The following is a 20,213-nucleotide window of genomic DNA, read 5'->3' as shown; positions in this document are numbered from 1 at the left end:
CTGACTTGCCCGAAAGCTTAAAGTTGCCATTCATTGATCTAAGTCCCTGTATGAAAGACCGACATCGTCAACGAGAAGGCTCCGTCTTTCCCAAATCCCATTCTTCCCCATCCACTAATTACTTCCACTTTGCAGAGGAACTTTCCGCATGCAGAAGTGAGCTCCGAGGGCATCTTGTGGCCAAATAGTAAAATTTCATATGAAAATAAAAATTTCCAGATAATGACATTTTTTTAAATTTAAAATCATCCCCTTACCTCCCACACTCCCCGATAGGTATACATAATTTCTTTTGTAAAAAATAAATAAATAAATAAATAAAAATACAATAAAAAAATTACATAAACAGTTAGCTTAGGGACTGAACTTTTTTAATATGTATGTAGTAAAGTATATTATTGTTATTTTTTAAATTATGGGCTTGTAATAAAATGGACGCAAATGCACCATTATTTCCAAATAAAATATTGGCGCCATACATTGTGATAGGGACATAATTTAAACGGTGTAATAACCAGGACAAATGGGAAAATAAAATACATGGGTATTAATTATGGTAGCATGTATTATTTTAAAACTATAATGGCCGAAAACTGAGAAATAATGATTTTTTTTCAATTTTTTTCTTAATCTTCCTGTTAAAATTGATTTATGATAAATTCTTAGCAAAATGTACCACTAAAGAAAGCCTAAATGGTGGCGGAAAAAAACAAGATATAGATCATTTGATTGTGATAAGTAGTGATAAAGTTATTGGTTATTTAGTTAAATTTATTAGGGCTCGTTCCCACTATCGCGAATCTGCATGCGTCCAACGCATGCAGATCCGCACATGTAATGCAAGTGGATGGGCCTGTTTCCACTGTAGCGTTGTTGAGGTGCGTTTTTTTCAGCGGTAAAAAAACGCACAAAAGAGCCAACGATTTCGCCTGCGTCGGGAATCCGTGCGAATCGCCGCTAATGTATTTAATAGTAAAAACGCATGCGTTTGTTACATGCGTTTTTACCCGCAATTTCGCGTGCGATTTCGCACCTTTTTCAATTTTATTTAGCCCTGGCAGTGTCATGGTTAATTTCGCATGGCACCCTGCCATGCGAAATCGCATGCGAAATCGCGGGTAAAAACGCATGCGGAAACGCATCCGCATGCGTTTTTACAAGCATCGGAATGCGGCCGAAATCGCGTCGCAACAGTGGGAACGAGCCCTAAAAGTGGTTAAAATATGAAAGTGTGGTTGACATGCAAACCATTCACACTGCTGGGAAGGTAGATTTTTATTTTTATTTTTTTTAACAATAAGAGGGAAGGTGGAAATTTTACTGGTTACAAGACCTTCTTGGTATCATCTACTGTCTGGATCTTACTTAGATCAGTAGCCCTCAAACCGTTGTTTGAGGAACATCAGTTGGCAGCAGACACGTCGAGAGCTTTTCAGCCATGATCATTGACATCAATTGCCAATCAAAAGAAAAAGATTGTTCTCTAAATGAAATGGAATGGACACAACCGCTGCAGAGTGAAATGTTTCATTTTTATTTCATGAATGTATTTCAATATCTGTAGGACATTGATAGGGGAAGATTTTACAGGTCCAGAAGCAGTAAGAGTGGCTGTCACAACAATCTTCTTACACACTCCAATGAGTTCTGGTTCACCATGAGCTTGCTGGTTAGTCTGTACAACAATCTGTGGTCTGCTTTAACCTTTTAGCAGCCCCGCCTGAATTATCTTTTGTATGGAAATTTGGGGGACGGCTGATGCATCCGGCCTAATGCAGGGTGGTACAAGGAATGCTTGATATTTACCTGATCTGGAGGCAGGATCGTCTCTCTGCTGCTTCCACCACTGAGAGGCGCTGTAATGTTGACATCCTCCTCCTGGTCCCAATCACATGATATGACATGTGTGGGACACAAAGAAGGATGCCAGCGGTACAGCGCCACTCGGTGGTGGAAGAAGAGACCTGCTTCTGCCTCCAGATCTAGCAAATATTAAAGGATACCCGAGGTGACATGTGACATGAGATAGACACGGGTATGTACAGTGCCAAGCACACAAATAACTAGGCTGTGTTCCTTTTTTTTTCTCTGCCTGAAAGAGTTAAATATCAGGTATGTAAGTGGCTGACTCAGTCCTGACTCAGACAGGAAGTGACTACAGTGTGACCCTCACTGATAATAAATTCCCCTTTTTATCTCTTTCCTGCTCTCAGAAGCCATTTTCGGCTAGGAAAGTGTTTTATAGTTGGAATTTCTTATCAGTGATGATCACACTGTGGTCACTTCCTGTCTGAGTCAGGACTGAGTCAGCCACTTACATACCTGATATTTAACTCTTTTAGGCAGAGAAAGAAAAAAAGGAACATAGCCTAGTTATTTGTGTGCTTGGCACTGTACATACACATGTCTATCTCATCATGTCACATGTCACCTCGGGTATCGTTTAAGCATTCCTTGTCCCGCTCTGCATTAGGCTGGGGGAGGCACAAAAGTACATGCAGCCTAAGCACATGTAAAAAAATTAAATTAAAATGACAGGCAAGAGGTTAAGGCCTCTTTCACACCAAGACGTTGCGTTTTAGGGGACGTTAAGGTCGCAAAACGTGCCCCTAACGCAACGCATGGTGGTGTTGAAGTTGGACGTCAGATTGAGCCGCGTTATGCGGCTCTTGGTGCGCTATACTTCTATGCTGGGAAGTCCGGATCTTTTTAATGATTCGGATGATTCGAATCGCATCATTGAAAAGATCCGGATCTTTGAACCGAATCCTTGAATCATTTTCCTAGGGAAGCAGGAAGCAGGGGTGCAGCAGAGTGAGAGGTGCAGGAGAATGAGGGCACATTGAGGGTGCTAATGGGGAAGGGAGAGATGCAGCAGGAAGATTGTGCTTGTGCACAGAAGCTGCAGTTCCTATCTCTTCCAGACATCCACTGTGAACCGAATCCTTCATTGTGATGATCCGGATGATTCGACTCACAAAAAAGATCCATCAAAGATCCGAAGCGTTCATGATCTGGACAACACTACAGTACAGTGAATATTAATTAGCCATGTGGCTAGGAACAATAGCAGACTCTCCCCTTACTGAGCATGTGCAAACAGTCTAACACGGCTAAAACCACCTATAACGCACAGCATGCTGCACTTTCTTTGAACGTGCAGCATTATACTGTAACGCAACGTGGGCACTATGAACAGCCCATTGATTTTTCATTACTGTGCGGTGGGCTGCGTTGTAACGTGCGCCTGTAACGTCCCACTGTGAAAGCAGCCTAAAAGCTTTCTAAGGTGAAAAACTGTATAATTTTAAAATACATACACATGCTTACATACTGTATAAGGGAGTAACCAAGCAGCTCAGGGTGACCCAAACTACTAGGAATGTATAGGGGGCTAAAAGAAACCAAAAAGCCCTCCTACTAAAAAAGCAAAGCTTGGTGTAATTGCCTTCTTAAAACAGAAGGAAATTTGCAATAATTCAGTTATAAATGAACATTTGTGGTTACCCGCAATGCACTACTACTAAATATGCAAATTATCCCTTTTCGCCCTTGTTAAGCCAAGAAAGCATTCAGAACCGCTGGTGTATAGCAAGCCTATAGCTTTAAGTTTTACACAGCCTTATCAAACCCACATGTAGACAGCCTTTTTCGGAGTTTTGGTCCTCATCAGTACATGGCAGGGATTGATAAGGCTGTATGAGATAGGGCTTGGACCAGTACAACAGAGTGACCAAGCAGCTCAGGGTGACCCAAACCACTAAGAATGTATAGGGGGATAAAGGGAACCAAAAAGCCCTCCTACTAAAAAAGCAAAGCTCGGTGTAATTGCCTTCTTAAAACAGAAGGAAATTTGCAATATTTTGCTTGGCTTAACAAAGGGCGAAAAGGGATAATTTGCATATTTAGTAGTAGTGCATTGCGGGTAACCACAAATGTTTATTTATAACTGAATTATTGCAAATTTCCTTCTGTTTTAAGAAGGCAATTACACCAAGCTATACTGTATAAGGGACAGATTTTCACATAGATGACAAAATTTTGGTCCAAAGGCAGGTAGGATAGCTATATAGTAACTGATGATTGTATATGTTTTTGGTCATTCAGATACTTAATACATCCAACATGATGGGTTGGTGACTCTTTGTATTGGAATAATATCACATGGTTATGAAGTTAATTCAGCTGTGTGCAATGTAGGCGTTATTCCCTTTTTTATACATAATGTTTGTTTATGTGTTAATTTTAGATTTGTTACAATAAAATATTGTTTTTATGAGCAATGACATGTGACCTTCCTTATATTCGATAAATGATCCTTTCCTCATTAACCACTTAATGACAACCAGACTTATAAAAACGTCCTGCTAGAGCCTCTTAACGGCTCCAAAACGTTTTTATAAGTCAAACAGTGCTGCTGCCACTGGGCGTGTGCACATGCGCGCTCCTACATGTGCGCGCTCCGGCATGTGCACATGCATTCCCGCAAAAAAATACACCTTTATTTCCAAATACTATATTGTCACCATACTTTGTACTAGGGACATCATTAAAATCGTGTGATAACCAGGACAAATAGGCAGATAAAATGGCCTCAATTCACTAAGCTTTATCAAACACTTTATCAAACGTTTGATAATTTACCTCATGGGTAAAATCTGATTTTTAATTCACTAAGGTGTTATATATTTATCAAATGTTTTATCGATAAAACGTTCAATGCCTTAGTGAGTTCAAAATTAGATTTTACCCATGAGGTAAATTATCAAACGTTTGAAAAAGTGTTTGATAAAGCTCCATGAATTGAGGCCATGTGGGTTTTATGCACAGTAGCATTGCTTATATTATAACTATAGGGGATGAAATTGGAGAAATGGTGTATTTTTTCATTTTTTCCTTGTTTTTCCCTTTAAAATGTATAGAAAATAAAATAATTACTGAAAACAAATATCAACCCCAAAAAGCCTAATTGGTGGTGAAAAAAACAAGCTATAGATCATTTCATTGTGATTAGTAGTGATTAAGCTATTGGCAAATGAAAGGGAAGAGCACTGAAAGGTGAAAATCGCTCCTGTCCGTTAGGGTAAACACCGCTTTGGGGTGAAGTGGTGAAACTCCACTGGTCCTATCCTTGCCATAAAGGTTTCCATTGCTGTATCTTTGTGTGACCAGACTTGCCTCAATTCACTAAGATCATGCTAGAGATAATAAGGCAAAAGAAAACTTACCTCCACACATGAGAGAGTTATCTTACCTCTTCATTCCTTAAAGGGAATGTCCAAGCAAAATAAAAAAATGAGTTTCACTTACCTGGGGCTTCTACCAGCCCCATGCAGCCATCCTGTGCCCTCGTAGTCACTCACTGCTGCTCCAGTCCCCCGCTGGCAGCTTGCCGACCTCGGAGGTCGGCGGGACGCATTGCGTACATTTTTACGCATTCCCGCTAGTGCAGGAACATTAACACATACATTTTTACGCGTTACTGGTTCATTGCGTAAAAATTTACGCATTAAACCAGTAACACGTAAAAATGTATGTGTTGATGTTCCTGCACTAGTGGGAATGCGTAAAAATGTACGCAATGCGTCCCGCCGACCTCCGAGGTCGGCAAGCTGCCAGCGGGGGACTGGAGCAGCAGTGAGTGACTACGAGGGCACAGGATGGCTGCATGGGGCTGGTAGAAGCCCCAGGTAAGTGAAACTAATTTTTTTATTTTGCTCGAACCTTCCCTTTAAGTTACCTCTCCTGTAGTTAATTTACCTCCTCTGTAGTTAATTTACCTCCTGTGTAGTTAATTTACCTCCTCTGTAGTTATTTTCACATGCAGCTAATTAACAGCCTGTCTTTAACTCTGGAGTTATTTTAAAGGGAAGGTCCAAGCAAAAAAAAAAAATGAGTTTCACTTACCTGGGGCTTCTACCAGCCCCATGCAGCCATCCTGTGCCCTCGTAGTCACTCACTGCTGCTCCAGTCCCCCGCTGGCAGCTTTCTGACCTCGGAGGTCAGGGCCGCATTGCGTACATTTTTACGCATTCCCGCTAGTGCAGGAACATTAACATATACATTTTTACGCGTTAGTGGTGCGTTAGTGGTGCAACGCGTACATTTTTGTTCCTGCACTAGCTGGAATGCGTAAAAATGTATGCAATGTGGCCCTGACCTCTGAGGTCAGAAAGCTGCCAGCGAGGGACTGGAGCAGCAGTGAGTGACTACGAGGGCACAGGATGGCTACATGGGGCTGGTAGAAGCCCCAGGTAAGTGAAACTCATATTTTTTTTTTGCTTGGACCTTCCCTTTAAGGATTGGAGAGTTAATTTAAAGACAGAAGAGTTAACTTTAGGCTTGCCTGAGGTAAAATGTTTCCTGAATACTACATGCCTTATCACCATGGTAACAACTCTAGAAGAGTTATTAAAGACAGGAGATAAGTTTAGTGAATTGAGGCCAATTTAATTATGTTGGTTATCTTACCATAAGTGGGCAGGAAGGAGAGCGTCCAGAGGATTGGCGATTCGCAGGGTGTCACCTTTATGGTGGCCGTGTTCTGATCTCTGCTTGTTGTGAAGTAATATCTGTGTGAGAGACAAAGGCATATCCTGATCAGAACATGACAGACACTGAACCTTATACAAATACATGGGGTTCATCCACAGAATCTCCGGAATGATCTCACCCTGGACCTGATTCACCAAACAGCCGTAAGATTGCCATGTGCAGGCAGCTTTACCAGAGCTAACACGGGGTGAGCAACGCCCGCTAACCCGGTCCCACAGACAGCAATTTTCACCTATGTTTTGGTACTTTTTCAGTTGCTTAAAGGGAACCTAAACTGAGAGGGATATGGATGTTTCCTTTTAAACAATACCAGTTGCTTGGCAGGCTTGCCGATCTCTTTGGCTGCAGTAGTGGCTGAATCACACACCTGAAACAACCATGCAGCTAATCCAGTCTGTCTTCAGTCAGAGCACCTGATCTGCATGCTTGTTGAGGGGCTGTGGCTAAAAGTATTAGGGCTCGTTTCCACTATTGCATTGCGGAATCGCCTGGATTCCACCGCTGATGAAATCGCATGCGGATGCGATTTCCCATGCGTTTTTTGCTGCGAATTCGCATAGGTGAGGGTATATGCGATTTTAACCATGTCACTGCCTGTGTGAATTTACATTGGTACCTATGCGAATTCGCATGCGAATTCGTGGCAAAAAACGCATGGGGAAACCGCATGCGATTTCCCTATTAAATACATTGCATGCGATACGCATGCATTCCACTCACAGGCAAATTCTGCGGCTCTTTTGTGCGTTTTTTCACCGCTGAAAAAAACGCACCTCAACAACGCTACAGTGGAAACAGGCCGATCCACTTGCATTACATGTGCGAATCCGCATGCGTTGGACGCATGCGGATTCGCGATAGTGGAAACGAGCCCTGAGAGACACAGGATCAGCAGGACAGTCAGGCAACTGGTATTATTTTAAATGGAAAAATCCGCATCCTTCTCAGTTTAGGTTCCCTTTAAGATGGACCTGAACTCTTGCACAGGACAGAAGGAAAACAGAGAAATGTACCCTGTATGTATTTAGAGAGTTTAGCCTGTCTAAACCCCCATTAACTGTGACAAATCACAACTGTAATTTGACCTCTCAGCTGTGTCAGCTCAGGGATCTCTGCTGCCTCGGCAGAGCAGCTAATTTGTAAACACAGGATGTTAGCCCTATGTCTGCTTCCATGAAAGCAGGAATTAGACACACTGCAGATTTATTGTAGGATTTGCATCAGCTGTAACACAGGAATGTTTTTCTTTAAGGGCCCGTTTCTACTTGTGCGGTGGGAATCGCAGTGGAAAAAAATTTGCATACGGATGCGAATTTCGCATGCGGTTGTATGCAAATTTTCATGTGAATTTGCATAATTTCGCATGGATAACTATGTATGCGAATGTAACCATGGCAGTGCCTGTGTGCTTTTCCATTGTTTCTATGCGAAATCGTATGCAAATTCGCCAAAACCGCATGCAAATTTCCTATTAAATACATTGTATGCGATTCGTGTATGCGGTATGCGAATTCTGATGGCTCTGCTGTGCAGATTTTTGCTGCAGAGAAAAACGCACAGAATTTCTGACAAGTGGAAACAGTCCCATCCACTTGTATTGTCTATGCCAATCTGCATGCAGGAAACACATGCAGATTCGCTCTAGTGGAAACGGGCCCTAGAGGTTATTATGCTGTTGCTTATGTTTTAGAGCAGAGATGAAGTTCTGAGTTCAGGTCCGTTTTAAACAGAAGATGAAAAATTATCTCCTGAAGAGAAAAAGTGGATTAGATCGGAACCCATAAGGTAGCCATACACTGGTCGATTTGCCATCATTCAGATCAACCAACAGATAGATCCCGCTCTGATCGAATCTGACCAGAGAGGGATCGTATGGCTGCCTTTACTGCAAACAGAATGTGAACCGATTTCAGCCTGAAACCGATCATAATCTGTGGAGCTGCCGCTGTCACCTGTCCCCGCCATCTATACATTACCTGATCCGGCCGGCACGTGTCCCCCGGTCTCCGCTTGTCTTCTTCTCCGAGTCCGCCTGGCTTCACTGAACTTCCTGTCCGGGGAACAGTAGAGGGCGCTCTACTGTTTAAACTTCCTGCCGGGACAGGAAGTTCAGTGAAGCCAGCCGGACTCGGAGCCCAGCACGGAGAAGAAGACAGTGGAGAGAGCGGGGACACACGCCGGCCAGAGCAGGTAATGTATTGCCGCTAGCGTCGGTCGTCAGGCATCCGAAAGCCGCTGTCGATGCATTCCCGACCCGCCGGCCATCGAGCAAAATCTTCCACACGGACGGATCGACGGTAATCGAGGGGAACGGTCGATTTCAGATGGAAATCAATCGTTCTGTCAGCCTTTGCATAACGATTTCACAGCAGATTCGATCACAGTGATCAAATCTGCTGTATATCGGCGGGAAAATCGTTAGGTGTATGGGCCCCTATAGAGAGAAGAGAGAATTAATGAGATAAATAGGGAGAGATAAATTGTGAGTTAAGACTGATAGGAGTTGAATCACAAAACCGCAGAATTTTCTCTCCTTGGGCCTGATGCACTAGCTGTTGGTACTAACGCCAGGGGAGTAGCAGACGCTGCGCAATTAGCCCAACCCATATTATCCTGGGTAACACACGCATAGCTATAGTACCACACAGGGCTGCCATCAGAAATTTCGGGGCCCCTCATACATCATCAGCCCAGGGCCCCCCTCCCTGGGCCCACCCACTGGTTGCTGTGCTCGCCCACTAGCCACCCCAACCCCGTGTCCGAGCGCAACGTACGCTGCGGCAAAAAATGTGCATGGCTCCAACACTGAAGAAAGCGGAATGCACAGCGAGATGCAGCAAAAAGTGGGCGTGGCCATGACATGTTGTGGGTGGGGCCAGGGGCGTAGCTAGAAATGACTGGGCCCCATAGCAAATTTTTTGTATGGGCCCCCCCCCCCCCCCGCGCCGCCATCCCCACCGCCATTTCACCAGAAAATAATCGTAAAGTGGGCAGCATTTCACCATAAAATAATCGTAGAGAGGGCAGCCTTTCACCATAAATTAATTGTAAAGAGAGCAGCATTACACCATAAATTAATCCAGGGCTGTGGAGTCGGTACAAAAATCTTCCGACTCCAACTCCGACTCCTCAGTTTATGAAACCACGACTCCAACTCCGAGTACCCAAAATGGCTCAGACTCCTTAGTCTAATACTTAACAGGGCTGTGGATTTTGTACAGAAATCATCCGACTCCGAAGTTTATGAAATCAACGACTCCGACTCCGGGTGCCCAAAATTCCCCCGACTCCGACTCCTTGACTGCGACTCTACAGTACTGAATTAATCATAAAGAGAGCAGCATTTCACCATAAATTAATCGTAAAGAGAGCAGCATTTCACCATAAATTAATCATAAAGATAGCAGCATTTCACCATAAAATATTTGTGAAGAGAGCAGCATTTCACCAGAAATTAATCGTAAAGTGGGCAGTATTTCACCATAAAATAATCGTAAAGAGAGCAGCATTTCACCAGAAAATAAGCATTATGCGGGCATCATTTCACCAGAAATCGTAAAGTGGGCAGCATTTCACCAGAAAATAATCGTTATGCAGGGAGCATTCACCAGAAAATATTTGCTATGTGGGGAGCATCCACCAGACAATATTTGCTATGTGGGGAGCATCCACCAGACAATAATCGCTATGTGGGGGGAGCATTCACCAGACAATAATCGCTTACTATGGGGGGGCATTCACCAGACAATAATCGCTATGTGGGGGGAGCATTCACCAGACAATCTCTCGCTATGGGGGGGGGGGGGCATTCACCAGACAATAATCGCTATGGGGGGGCCATTCACCAGACAATAATCGCTATGGGGGGGGGACCATTCGCCAGACAATAATCGCTATTTGGGGGGAGCATTCACCAGACAATAATCGCTATGTGAGGGGAGCATTCACCAGACAATAATCGCTATGGAGGGCAATTCACCAGACAATAATCGCTATGGGGGGGACCATTCGGCAGACAATAATCGCTATGTGGGGGGAGCATTCACCAGACAATCACTATGTGGGGGCAGCAGCCAGCACCTCTCTGTCTCCCCCATCCCCCCCCCCCCCCCATAGCAGCCAGCACCTCTCTGTCTCCCACAGCAGCCAACACCTCTCTGTCTCCCCCATCCCCCCCACCACACACAGCAGCCAGCACCTCTCCCTCCCCCATCCCCCCACAGCAGCCAGCACTTCTCTCCCCCATCCCCCCCCCCACACACACACACAGCACCTCTCTCTCCCCCATCCCCCCCACAGCAGCCAGCACTTCTCTCCCCCATCCCCCCCCCCCACACACACAGCAGCCAGCACCCCTCTCTCTCCCCCATCCACCCCACAGCAGCCAGCACTTCTCTCCCCCATCCCCACACACACACACAGCACCTCTCTCTCCCCCATCCCCCCACGGCAGCCAGCACGTTTCTCCCCCATCCCCCCCCCCCCCCACACACACACACACGCACAGCACCTCTCTCTCCCCCATCCACCCCACAGCAGCCAGCACTTCTCTCCCCCATTCCCCCCCCCCCCCACACGCACATCTCTCTCCCCCCCCCCCCCACACTCTCCCCCCCCCCCCCCCCAGCAGCCAGCATTTCTCTGTTTCCCCCATCCCCCCGCACACAGCAGACAGCAAGTCCCCCGGCCAGGCCGTTCCCCAGCACCCACCCACCTCCGACCGTGCTCCACAGCAGCCAGCAGCACCAGCCAGCCAGGCACATGTATTAATTTACTTGCGGGCAGCTTGCATGGGACGGTCACGGTGGGGTGGGGCCGGGTCGGGTCGCTCCGCTCTCCTCCGCTCTGGCCTCCTCCAGTCCAACAGGCACAGCACCCTGAGCAGTCCGCTCCCTCCCTCGCACGCGCATAGGACGTCATTCCTCCTTCTCCCTGGCTGGCCGGCCCGGAAGCCGGAACTATAGAGTAACTGTCTGGCCGGCCGCCAGGAGTATCATTGCGCCCAAGTAGTCCCCCTCCTCACAGCCACCTTATCAGAGGAGGAGGGCCAGGGAGGGGGGGGCCTGCAGCTCTAAAAGTATGGGGGGTGGGGGCCCCGGACAGGACCGACATTAAAAAAAAAAAAAACTAAACGAAAAAAAAACAAAACTGATGTACGGGCAGGCGGGCCCCCTGTGGCGTAGGGCCCCGTAGCAACGCTATGGTTGCTATACTTATTGCTACGCCACTGGGTGGGGCCAAATACTAGCAAAATACAGGTAGTCCCTGGTTAACAAATGAGATAGGGACTTCTTTCCATTCTTATCTTTTATCGGTTCTCTTTTGTCCCCCTCTTTTCTTCCTGTGCCTCTTTTGTGTCCCTCTGTGTGACTACATGTTCCTGTCTCAACTCGTCTTTTCTCCCTGCGCCTCTTTTGTCCGCCTGTGTTACCTCTTGTCCTCTTCTGTCTCAACTCGTCCCCCTGCCCTAGCCAGGTATAGGTGCCCCCAGTATAGGTAGCCAGGTATAGGTGCCCCCAGTATAGGTAGCCAGGTATAGGTGCCCCAAGTATAAGTAGCCAGCTATAGGTGGTGCTGTAGTATATGTAGCTAGGTATAGGTGGTTCCAGACCTAGTATAGGTATCCAGGCATAGGTGGTTGCCCAGTATAGGTAGCCTGTAGCTAGATATAGGTGGTGCCCCAGTATAGAAAGTCCGCTCAACTGCTCCCCACGTTCAAGTACTGATGTCATTCTTCTCTCAGTGCTGGAACGCGGTGTGCTGGTTAGTGAGCCACAGGCCCTCAGCCAGCACGTGCGGCCCTGCCAGCACTTTGGGGGGGGGGCAGAAGCCCTGGGCTCCTCACTGCAGTGTCAGTTCTCCCCTCCTGATTACTGCCCTGCACAAGATATCATAGCAACTGGCATGTTGCCCAGGTAACACAAGCTTCTCTAATTGCGCAACGAACTCAACTCCGCTGGTGTTATTACCGATAAAATTGGTGTGCCCTGTTTGTGCATGGCAACTTTACCAACAGCTATTGCATTGCATTGCCCTTTTTGTCCCACAAATTATCTCTCCTTATCTAGTTATCTCATTTATTCCTGCTCTTTGTTTATCTCATGATTGTCTTTTCTTATCTCTTTAGCTTACAAGTGAACTCCCTTTATCTTTTTTATCTCATTTGCTATATCTGTTTATCTCATGAAGTATCTTCCCTTGTAGTTGAGGCACAAACTTTAAGTCTAGGAACACATCATACAATTTTCTACCAGATTTACCTGCCAGATGTATTATTTCCAACATTTCCGAATTGAATTTCAATCGATTTTTTGATTTTCGTTCCATGAAAATCGATAAAAAAAAATGATCGAAAAAAAAACGATTTAAAAAAATGATTGGAAAAAATGAAAAATCGATTTAAATTCAGATCGGACATGTTGGAAAGAATCGATCTGGCAGGTAAATCTGCCAGAAAATTGTATGGTGTGTACCTAGCTTAACACTTACTGCGTTGTGTTGCGCTGGAAGCTTCGAAATCGCTACCGAGCTGATGCAACGTCTGCAGCGCTTTACCGTATGACTTTCGTGATGCAGCGACGACGCAGGAATTTCATAGACGGGAGTGCGGCGTGCATGCGTACGAGAGGGTCAATCCTAGTTGTAATTCAGTTATTAAGATTCGCACTCCTTGATTGTGTGTGGTGCGCAAGCACCAGGATAGATAAACCACTATGAAATCACAAAATAAGATCAGAGTTCCTGGTATAATCACGCTGCACCACCATTTCATCATACAAAAAGATTCATTTTATTCAATGCTTAAAGGACTTCCGAGGCCAAAACTAAGAAAATTACACTGTACCTTTTTTCTAGCCGAATCCACGGAGGACGCCCTGCGCGTCCTCCGCTCCGTTCTGCCGTCAGTGTCGGCCTATTCGTTCCCCCAGGGCAAGCCCCGACCCCACCGAACGGGTCGCATCAATGCCACCCCTAAGATGGCCGCCGCCTTGATCCGCGGCTGCGCAGTACGCTTTGCCGCGATTGCGACTGCGCAGCCTTTAGCCCGCCTCTCGCCGCTTATGGGTCCCGGCATCCTCCTGAAGCGTGCGGCGGGAGGCGGGCTAAAGGCTGCGCAGTCGCAATCGCGGCAAAGCGTACTGCGCAGCCGCGGATCAAGGCGGCGGCCATCTTAGGGGTGGCATCGATGCGACCCGTTCGGTGGGGTCGGGGCTTGCCCTGGGGGAACGAATAGGCCGACACTGACGGCAGAACGGAGCGGAGGACGCGCAGGGCGTCCTCCGTGGATTCGGCTAGAAAAAAGGCACAGTGTAATTTTCTTAGTTTTGGCCTCGGAAGTCCTTTAAAGAAAACCTCTACTGAAAAAAGTTCCCCTGGGGGTCCTCACCTCAGTAGGGGGAAGCCTCCGGACCCTATTAAGGCTTTCCCCGTCCTCCAGTGTCCCACGGCGGTCTCGCTGCAGCCCCCGGAACGCACAGGCGACAAATCCGACAGCCTGTGCAATATTTACCTTTCCAGGCTCCAGCGGGGGCGCTGTTGCAGCTCTTCCCATGGAGATAGGCGAGAATATCCAATCTCCGTCGGGTCCGCTCGACTGCGCAGGAGCAGGACAGATGCAGGAGACTTGCAGGAGACTTGCGCCTGCGCAGTAGAGTGGCCCGGTGGAGATCGTCTATTTTCGCCTATCTCCGTGGGAAGAGCGGATACTGCGCCTGCGCTGGAGCCAAAAGGTAAATATTTACATCGCCGCCGCTCCGGGAGGATTTTCTCCGCCGCCGTGGGACCGAGGATGACGGAGGAAGCTTCAATAGGATTCGGAGGCTTCCCCCACCTGAGGTGAGTACCCCCAGGGGAGGTTTTTTCATTTCAGATATTCTTTAACAACCATCTAAAATCAATGAAAACCAAGACATTCCTCAACACAATATATGTGGAAAAGTTTTCAAATATCACTTGTGCCTCACCTCCATACAGGCGATTCAAGGTCGGCTGGCACACCAAAGTCAGTTTCCAAGCAAATTTATTGAATGCACAGCATGACAATTGTTTCGGGGCCAAGCATGGTCCCCTTCATCAGATAAGTGCAGACATACAAGTGATGCAAAAAACCAGCACATATATATACCCAACAATGATCAATCACCAGGCATCAGAGGAAGGGACCTCCCCCCTAATTACCATGCATGATTAAGCTCAATGCAAATCCATTGCATATATGTTACACTAAAATACGTATTTCATAACCTCATTATTATGGCATCTTTCTGTTCTTTTGTTCCCTTTCCCCCCCCCCCCCCCCTTTTTCTTTTCCCACCTGTCTATCTCAGTCTTTCTGTATCTGGCTTCCCTCTGCCAAACTTCCCTTTCATCATCTCTTTCCCGGTTTCCCTATCTCTTTGCCCTCCCCTTTGGGTTACCATATGTATCCTAGAGCTGTTACTGGCATTCAGAGTATGCCCAAGTCCTACGCAGCCTGGTTGTTTAGGGTAACCTAGGTTACCCATGTTGAGACGAGGAGGCAGGATGGTTGCGCGCATGTCCGCGCCCCCTAGCCAATCGAGAGCCACAGAGCCATTGAGGGCAGCGCCGTATGCCACGGCCACGCCCACTATTCGCCCGTTCCCCGCTCGCTGACAGCGCGGTTTGAGCAGGGAACGAGGTGACGTCTTGACCACGCCCCGCCGTGAGCTCACTGGCTATGGCAGCCTGCTTGTCAGGTTACCATGGCGACTCCATCGGCAACAGCCTGATCAGCCTAACGGCTGACCGACTCCTCAGGCGGCGAGTAGCACGAGTTTCATAGTTGTAGACTGTCATTTGCAGTCTGCAACATCAACAACAGGAGCTGCTGCGGATTTTGGACACTTTGAAAGAAACGTATTATCACATTTGGAGAGACTTACCATGAGAGTCAGGTATGAGGTTATGAAATACGTATTTTAGTGTAACATATATGCAATGGATTTGCATTGAGCTTAATCATGCATGGTAATTAGGGGGGAGGTCCCTTCCTCTGATGCCTGGTGATTGATCATTGTTGGGTATATATATGTGCTGGTTTTTTGCATCACTTGTATGTCTGCACTTATCTGATGAAGGGGACCATGCTTGGCCCCGAAACAATTGTCATGCTGTGCATTCAATAAATTTGCTTGGAAACTGACTTTGGTGTGCCAGCCGACCTTGAATCGTTTGTATTGGATTGATGTCGCTTCTACATCAAGGCTGAGCACCCAATAACCCACGGCAAGGTGTGCCTATCCTAAACCCAATATTTCACCTCCATACAGGGGCGTAGCAATAGGGGTTGCAGAGGTTGCGACCGCATCGGGGCCCTCGGGCCAGAGGGGCCCCAAAAGGCTTTCCCTCAACTACAGTATTAGCTCTCTATTGGTCCTGTGCTCATAATAATCACTTCTTAAGATACTTTGAATAGTGGTAATCATTAGCAAACTGTTCCCGACCCCCTTTTTGCACCTCTGACACTATAGTTGCCATTGGCAGGTTTTGATGCGCCGTATCAATTGCTATGTATAGAGTGCTTGGGGGACCCCATTGTATAACTTGCATCGGGGCCCACAGCTCCTTAGCTACGCCACTGCCTCCATAATATGGGTAACACTAAGTACTGCAGATGTCAGTCATCTGGGTTCTAATAGAGCCCAGAATAGACAAATTGGGACCCGGGTCCAGGTATACTCAAATTGTGATAAGAGAGAGTGTGCTAGGAAAGATCACTATTGCCAAGACCCAGAAAGTGCATATCATAAAAATCAGTGCATAATATACAGGGAAAAAAAAGGGAAAAAAATATGCTCATTAACATCAAATTAATTATTAAAGTGCATGGATGTTTAAGCTGGTGAGAACCAGGCAATACCAAAAACATATATATGTCCACGTGATCACGCGAAGTGGTCACATGCAGCCACGTCACGCATACAGCATGCTGAGGGTCAATCCTAGTGACGTACTTCCTGTCCAGCAGGAAGTACATCAATGAGCGGGGAGCGGGGTATGCATGTGACCCCATCAGCACACTCGCAGCAGGGTCATATGTTTGTAATTTTCGGCAGTCTGATGTGACAGGAGCACTGCAACGCCAAAATTCAGTGTAAAACCGGCATTGCCATATTTATTTCCTTTTGAACAATACCAGTTTCTTGGCAGTCCTGCTGATCTCTTTGGCTGCAGTAGTGCCTGAATCACACACCTGAAACAAGCATGCAGCTAATCCTTTCACGCTTCAGTCAGAGCACCTGATTTGCATGCTTGTTCAGGGGCTATGGCTAAAAGTATTGGAGGCAGAGGATGAGCAGGACTGCCAGGCAATCTGCATTGTTTAAAATGAGATAAATATGGCAGCCCCCTTATCCCTCTCAGTTCAGGTGTGCTTTAAATACACCACAATGGCCATTGTCTATACCTTGAGGCAGAAACACACAGTGGGCTTGATTCACAAAAGAGTGCTAACTGTTAGCACGGGCGTTTTCGCGCGAATCTTCGCATTGCGCGCGTTCGCGAATTTTCGCGCGAAACGATAACGTTTTCGCGCACAAACGTGAATTTTCCCGCGCGAAAATTCGCTTTTGCGCGCGAAACCGTTATCGTTTCACGCGAAAATTCGCGAACACGCGCAATGTGAAAATTCGCGTGAAAACGGTCGTGCTAACAGTTAGCACTCTTTTGTGAATCAAGCCCAGTGTATCGGGGCTGGTCATTAAAGGATACCCGAAGTGACATGCGACATGATGAGATAGACATGGGTATGTACAGTGCCTAGCACACAAATAACTAGGCTGTGTTCCTTTTTTTCTTTCTCTGCCTGAAAGAGTTAAACATCAGGTATGTAAGTGACAGTTTTTGTCCGGGTCAGGACTGGGTTAGACTATAGCATAACCCTCACTGATAAGTAATTACAGCCATAAAACACTTTCCTGTCAATAAATGGCTTCTGAGAACCGGAAAGAGATAAAAAGGGTCAATAATTCATAGATTGGAGCTCTAGCATACTTCAATGAAGGTGGCATTGAGTAGAGACAATGAAACAGTAAAAACTTACAAACTAGATTTAAATATAAAATAAAACTGTGGGATATCTTGAAAAAAAATCATGTTTAGGAGAAAGAGGATAGCTACAATTGTTTATCTCATCTGTTTATTTTCACCTGGGATGTCCTTTACAGGGTTAGATTCCCCAGCTCCTCCGCGCAGCTTTTAGCTGTACTTCCGTCTGTGTTGCGATTTCGGGCAGAGAAGAGTTAAGAGAGTGACTTGGCTTCTCTGCTGTTTGTTTTGTTATGAGTTACAAGGAACAAGACAGTAAACTTTGTCCTGACACAGCCCTGGCAGTGAACTTGTTATCGCTGAAACCTCATTCCTCAGTGTCACACAGGCCACAATTCAGGAAGCTGTGACTTAAAGGGGAACGCCGGCTAAAATTACTTTTTGGAAAAAGTTCAAAAGATTGAAAGCATTGCTTATTTTCCTCAGATTAACATCCGATAACTTTCTGATGCTATTTATTTTTTTCTTTTCAGCAGGGCTTTGTACTCTGTACCGACCAAGGCCACTGTCACCAGCCACTCCCCTTCAGTATAGGTAGCCAGATGACCCCTCTCCTCTCTAGTATAGGTAGCCTGATGATTCCCCCCCCCCCAGTATAGGTAGCCAGATGACCTCTCCCCCCTTCCTTCTGGTATAGGTAGCCTAGGGACCCTCCCACCAGTATAGGTAGCCAGATGACCTCTCCCCCCTTTCCCTCTAGTATAGGTAGCCAAATGACTCCCTTAATCCCTCACCCCCCCCCCCCCCCCCTTTTCAGTAAAGTTAGCCAGCTTTCCTTCATACCGCAGCAGCCATCAGTGTCACTCATTTTTCAGCTTGTCTCCAGTGCAGAAGCTTCCTCTTCCTTACGTCTCCAATGCTGCCCCTAGTCCATAGCCGCCGGCCACAATGCAAACGTGCACAGAGAGCAAGGTGGCTGCTGCACAGGCGGCTAGCAGCAGAGTACCGCGGTCAGGCATTCACCTGGTCTCCCTGCATTGCTGCATTTGCATGCTTGCAAATGCTGCACCAGTTTAGCCTGCTGCTTTGGTGCTCTTGCTCCTGTGGTGCTCTAGGCCATGGCCTAGGTGGCCTTGGCCTAAATCCGGCCCTGCTTTCCAGTAGCATAACAAGACGTGTATGAATTTCTACAATGGTAATATAGATAGTAGCAATGATCGGAATGTACTTATTTCACTTTTAGAGTTTTGCATAAAATTTCTAAACTAATTACACATAATTAGGGTTTTGAAATTCAATAGATTTTGGGTAATCTGTTAATACATTTTGCATGTTACCAAGAATTTGAATGCGGCGGTCGTAAACGATTTTCATGTGTCAATTGCAAAAAACGTCCATGCAAACCAGAATGGTTGGGGTAGTGTATGGGTTCAAATTGGGGTTGTTGACATTTGAAAACCAGTTATTCCACCTGTTCCCCTAACTAGTGTTAGTGCTCAGATTTGGGTTGTTGAAATTTGGAGACTCGAATTCGCCCGTCTCGACACTTCAGCACCCAAACACGTGGACGGGGTCAGGGGAGTCACATGAAAAGCGACATGGCGCACAAATATGTGAACTCCCTCTGACCCCGCCCACATGTTTGGGTGCTGAAGTGTCAAGACGGGCGAATACAGGTTTCCCAATACAACAGCCGGAATTCAAACCAGTTAAAGAGAATCTGTACTCTAAAATTCTTACAATAAAAAGCATACCATTCTATTCATTATGTTCTCCTAGGCCCCTTTGTGCTGTTTCTGCCACTCCTTTCTGCGATCCTGGCTTGTAATTGCCAGTTTTAGGCAGTGTTTACAAACAAAAGGCATGGCTGCTAACCAGCTTGTGATAGGCTGAGAGTAGATCAGTCTGTGACTCATACAGAGCCTGCAGGGGGCCTGGAGAGGGTGTGTATAGCTTCTATCCTATCACAAGCAGAGATGCACATTCCAGCCTGAGTGAGTGAGTCCGACAAAGCCGTCAGAGGAAAGAAGATTAGATTATATAACAGAGATAATACAGCCACTGTGCAACTAGGAAAGGCTGCAGTAAGACAGACCACATTAGAACAGGCATGGGAACTTATAGGATAGAAGAAATAAGGCTGTACATTTTGTTACAGAGTCTCTTTAAGGGGAGTAAGTGGAATAGTGGGGATAAGTCAAAAATATTTTCGAAAAGACCTTATAGTTTTTGGATACAATCAATTTAAAAAAAATCCAAAGAAAAAAAATGGATTTTTAAATCTCTGTCAAATGTTGACTTGTTTCCAAAGAATCAAATTTTCGAATTTTTGCCTGATTACACGTAATTGCATTACGGAACATAATAACGGTTATGCACACAATTGATTGTGAATTTACAGTAAATTTTGCATTATGACTTTGCATCGTAATTGTGAATTCTGATTGAAATTACAATTATGCGAAATTCGCGCACAACAAAGTGATACAATGAGTTATGGCTAATTATGATTTTACTGCTGTTTGTGGTGGATTTAGTCTCTTCCTGTTTTCTGTGACAACAATCCGTAAGTCAGTAATTCAGTGTTATTCAGTAAAGCGGTTTACTGCATTGCACTACAAGTACATCTTATGAACAATTAATGAATGTTA

At 46.0% G+C, this 20,213-nt stretch overlaps 1 protein-coding gene across 1 annotated transcript in view; it reads right to left on the bottom strand.

Moving 5' to 3' along the window:
- LOC137564475 (protein NDNF-like) overlaps positions 1-20,213 on the bottom strand; it is a 61,504-nt gene that overhangs the window by 7,253 nt on the left and 34,038 nt on the right. Inside the window, exon 3 of the mRNA XM_068278379.1 lies at positions 6,472-6,572. Coding sequence (XP_068134480.1) covers positions 6,472-6,572 — 101 coding nt within the window. The remainder of the gene's footprint in view (positions 1-6,471; positions 6,573-20,213) is intronic.

This window comes from Hyperolius riggenbachi, chromosome 3 (assembly GCF_040937935.1).
Source record: "Hyperolius riggenbachi isolate aHypRig1 chromosome 3, aHypRig1.pri, whole genome shotgun sequence".
Taxonomy (NCBI): domain Eukaryota; kingdom Metazoa; phylum Chordata; class Amphibia; order Anura; family Hyperoliidae; genus Hyperolius; species Hyperolius riggenbachi.
Note: the sequence above shows the minus strand (reverse complement) of the source record. Positions and strands in the feature narration are given on the sequence as shown.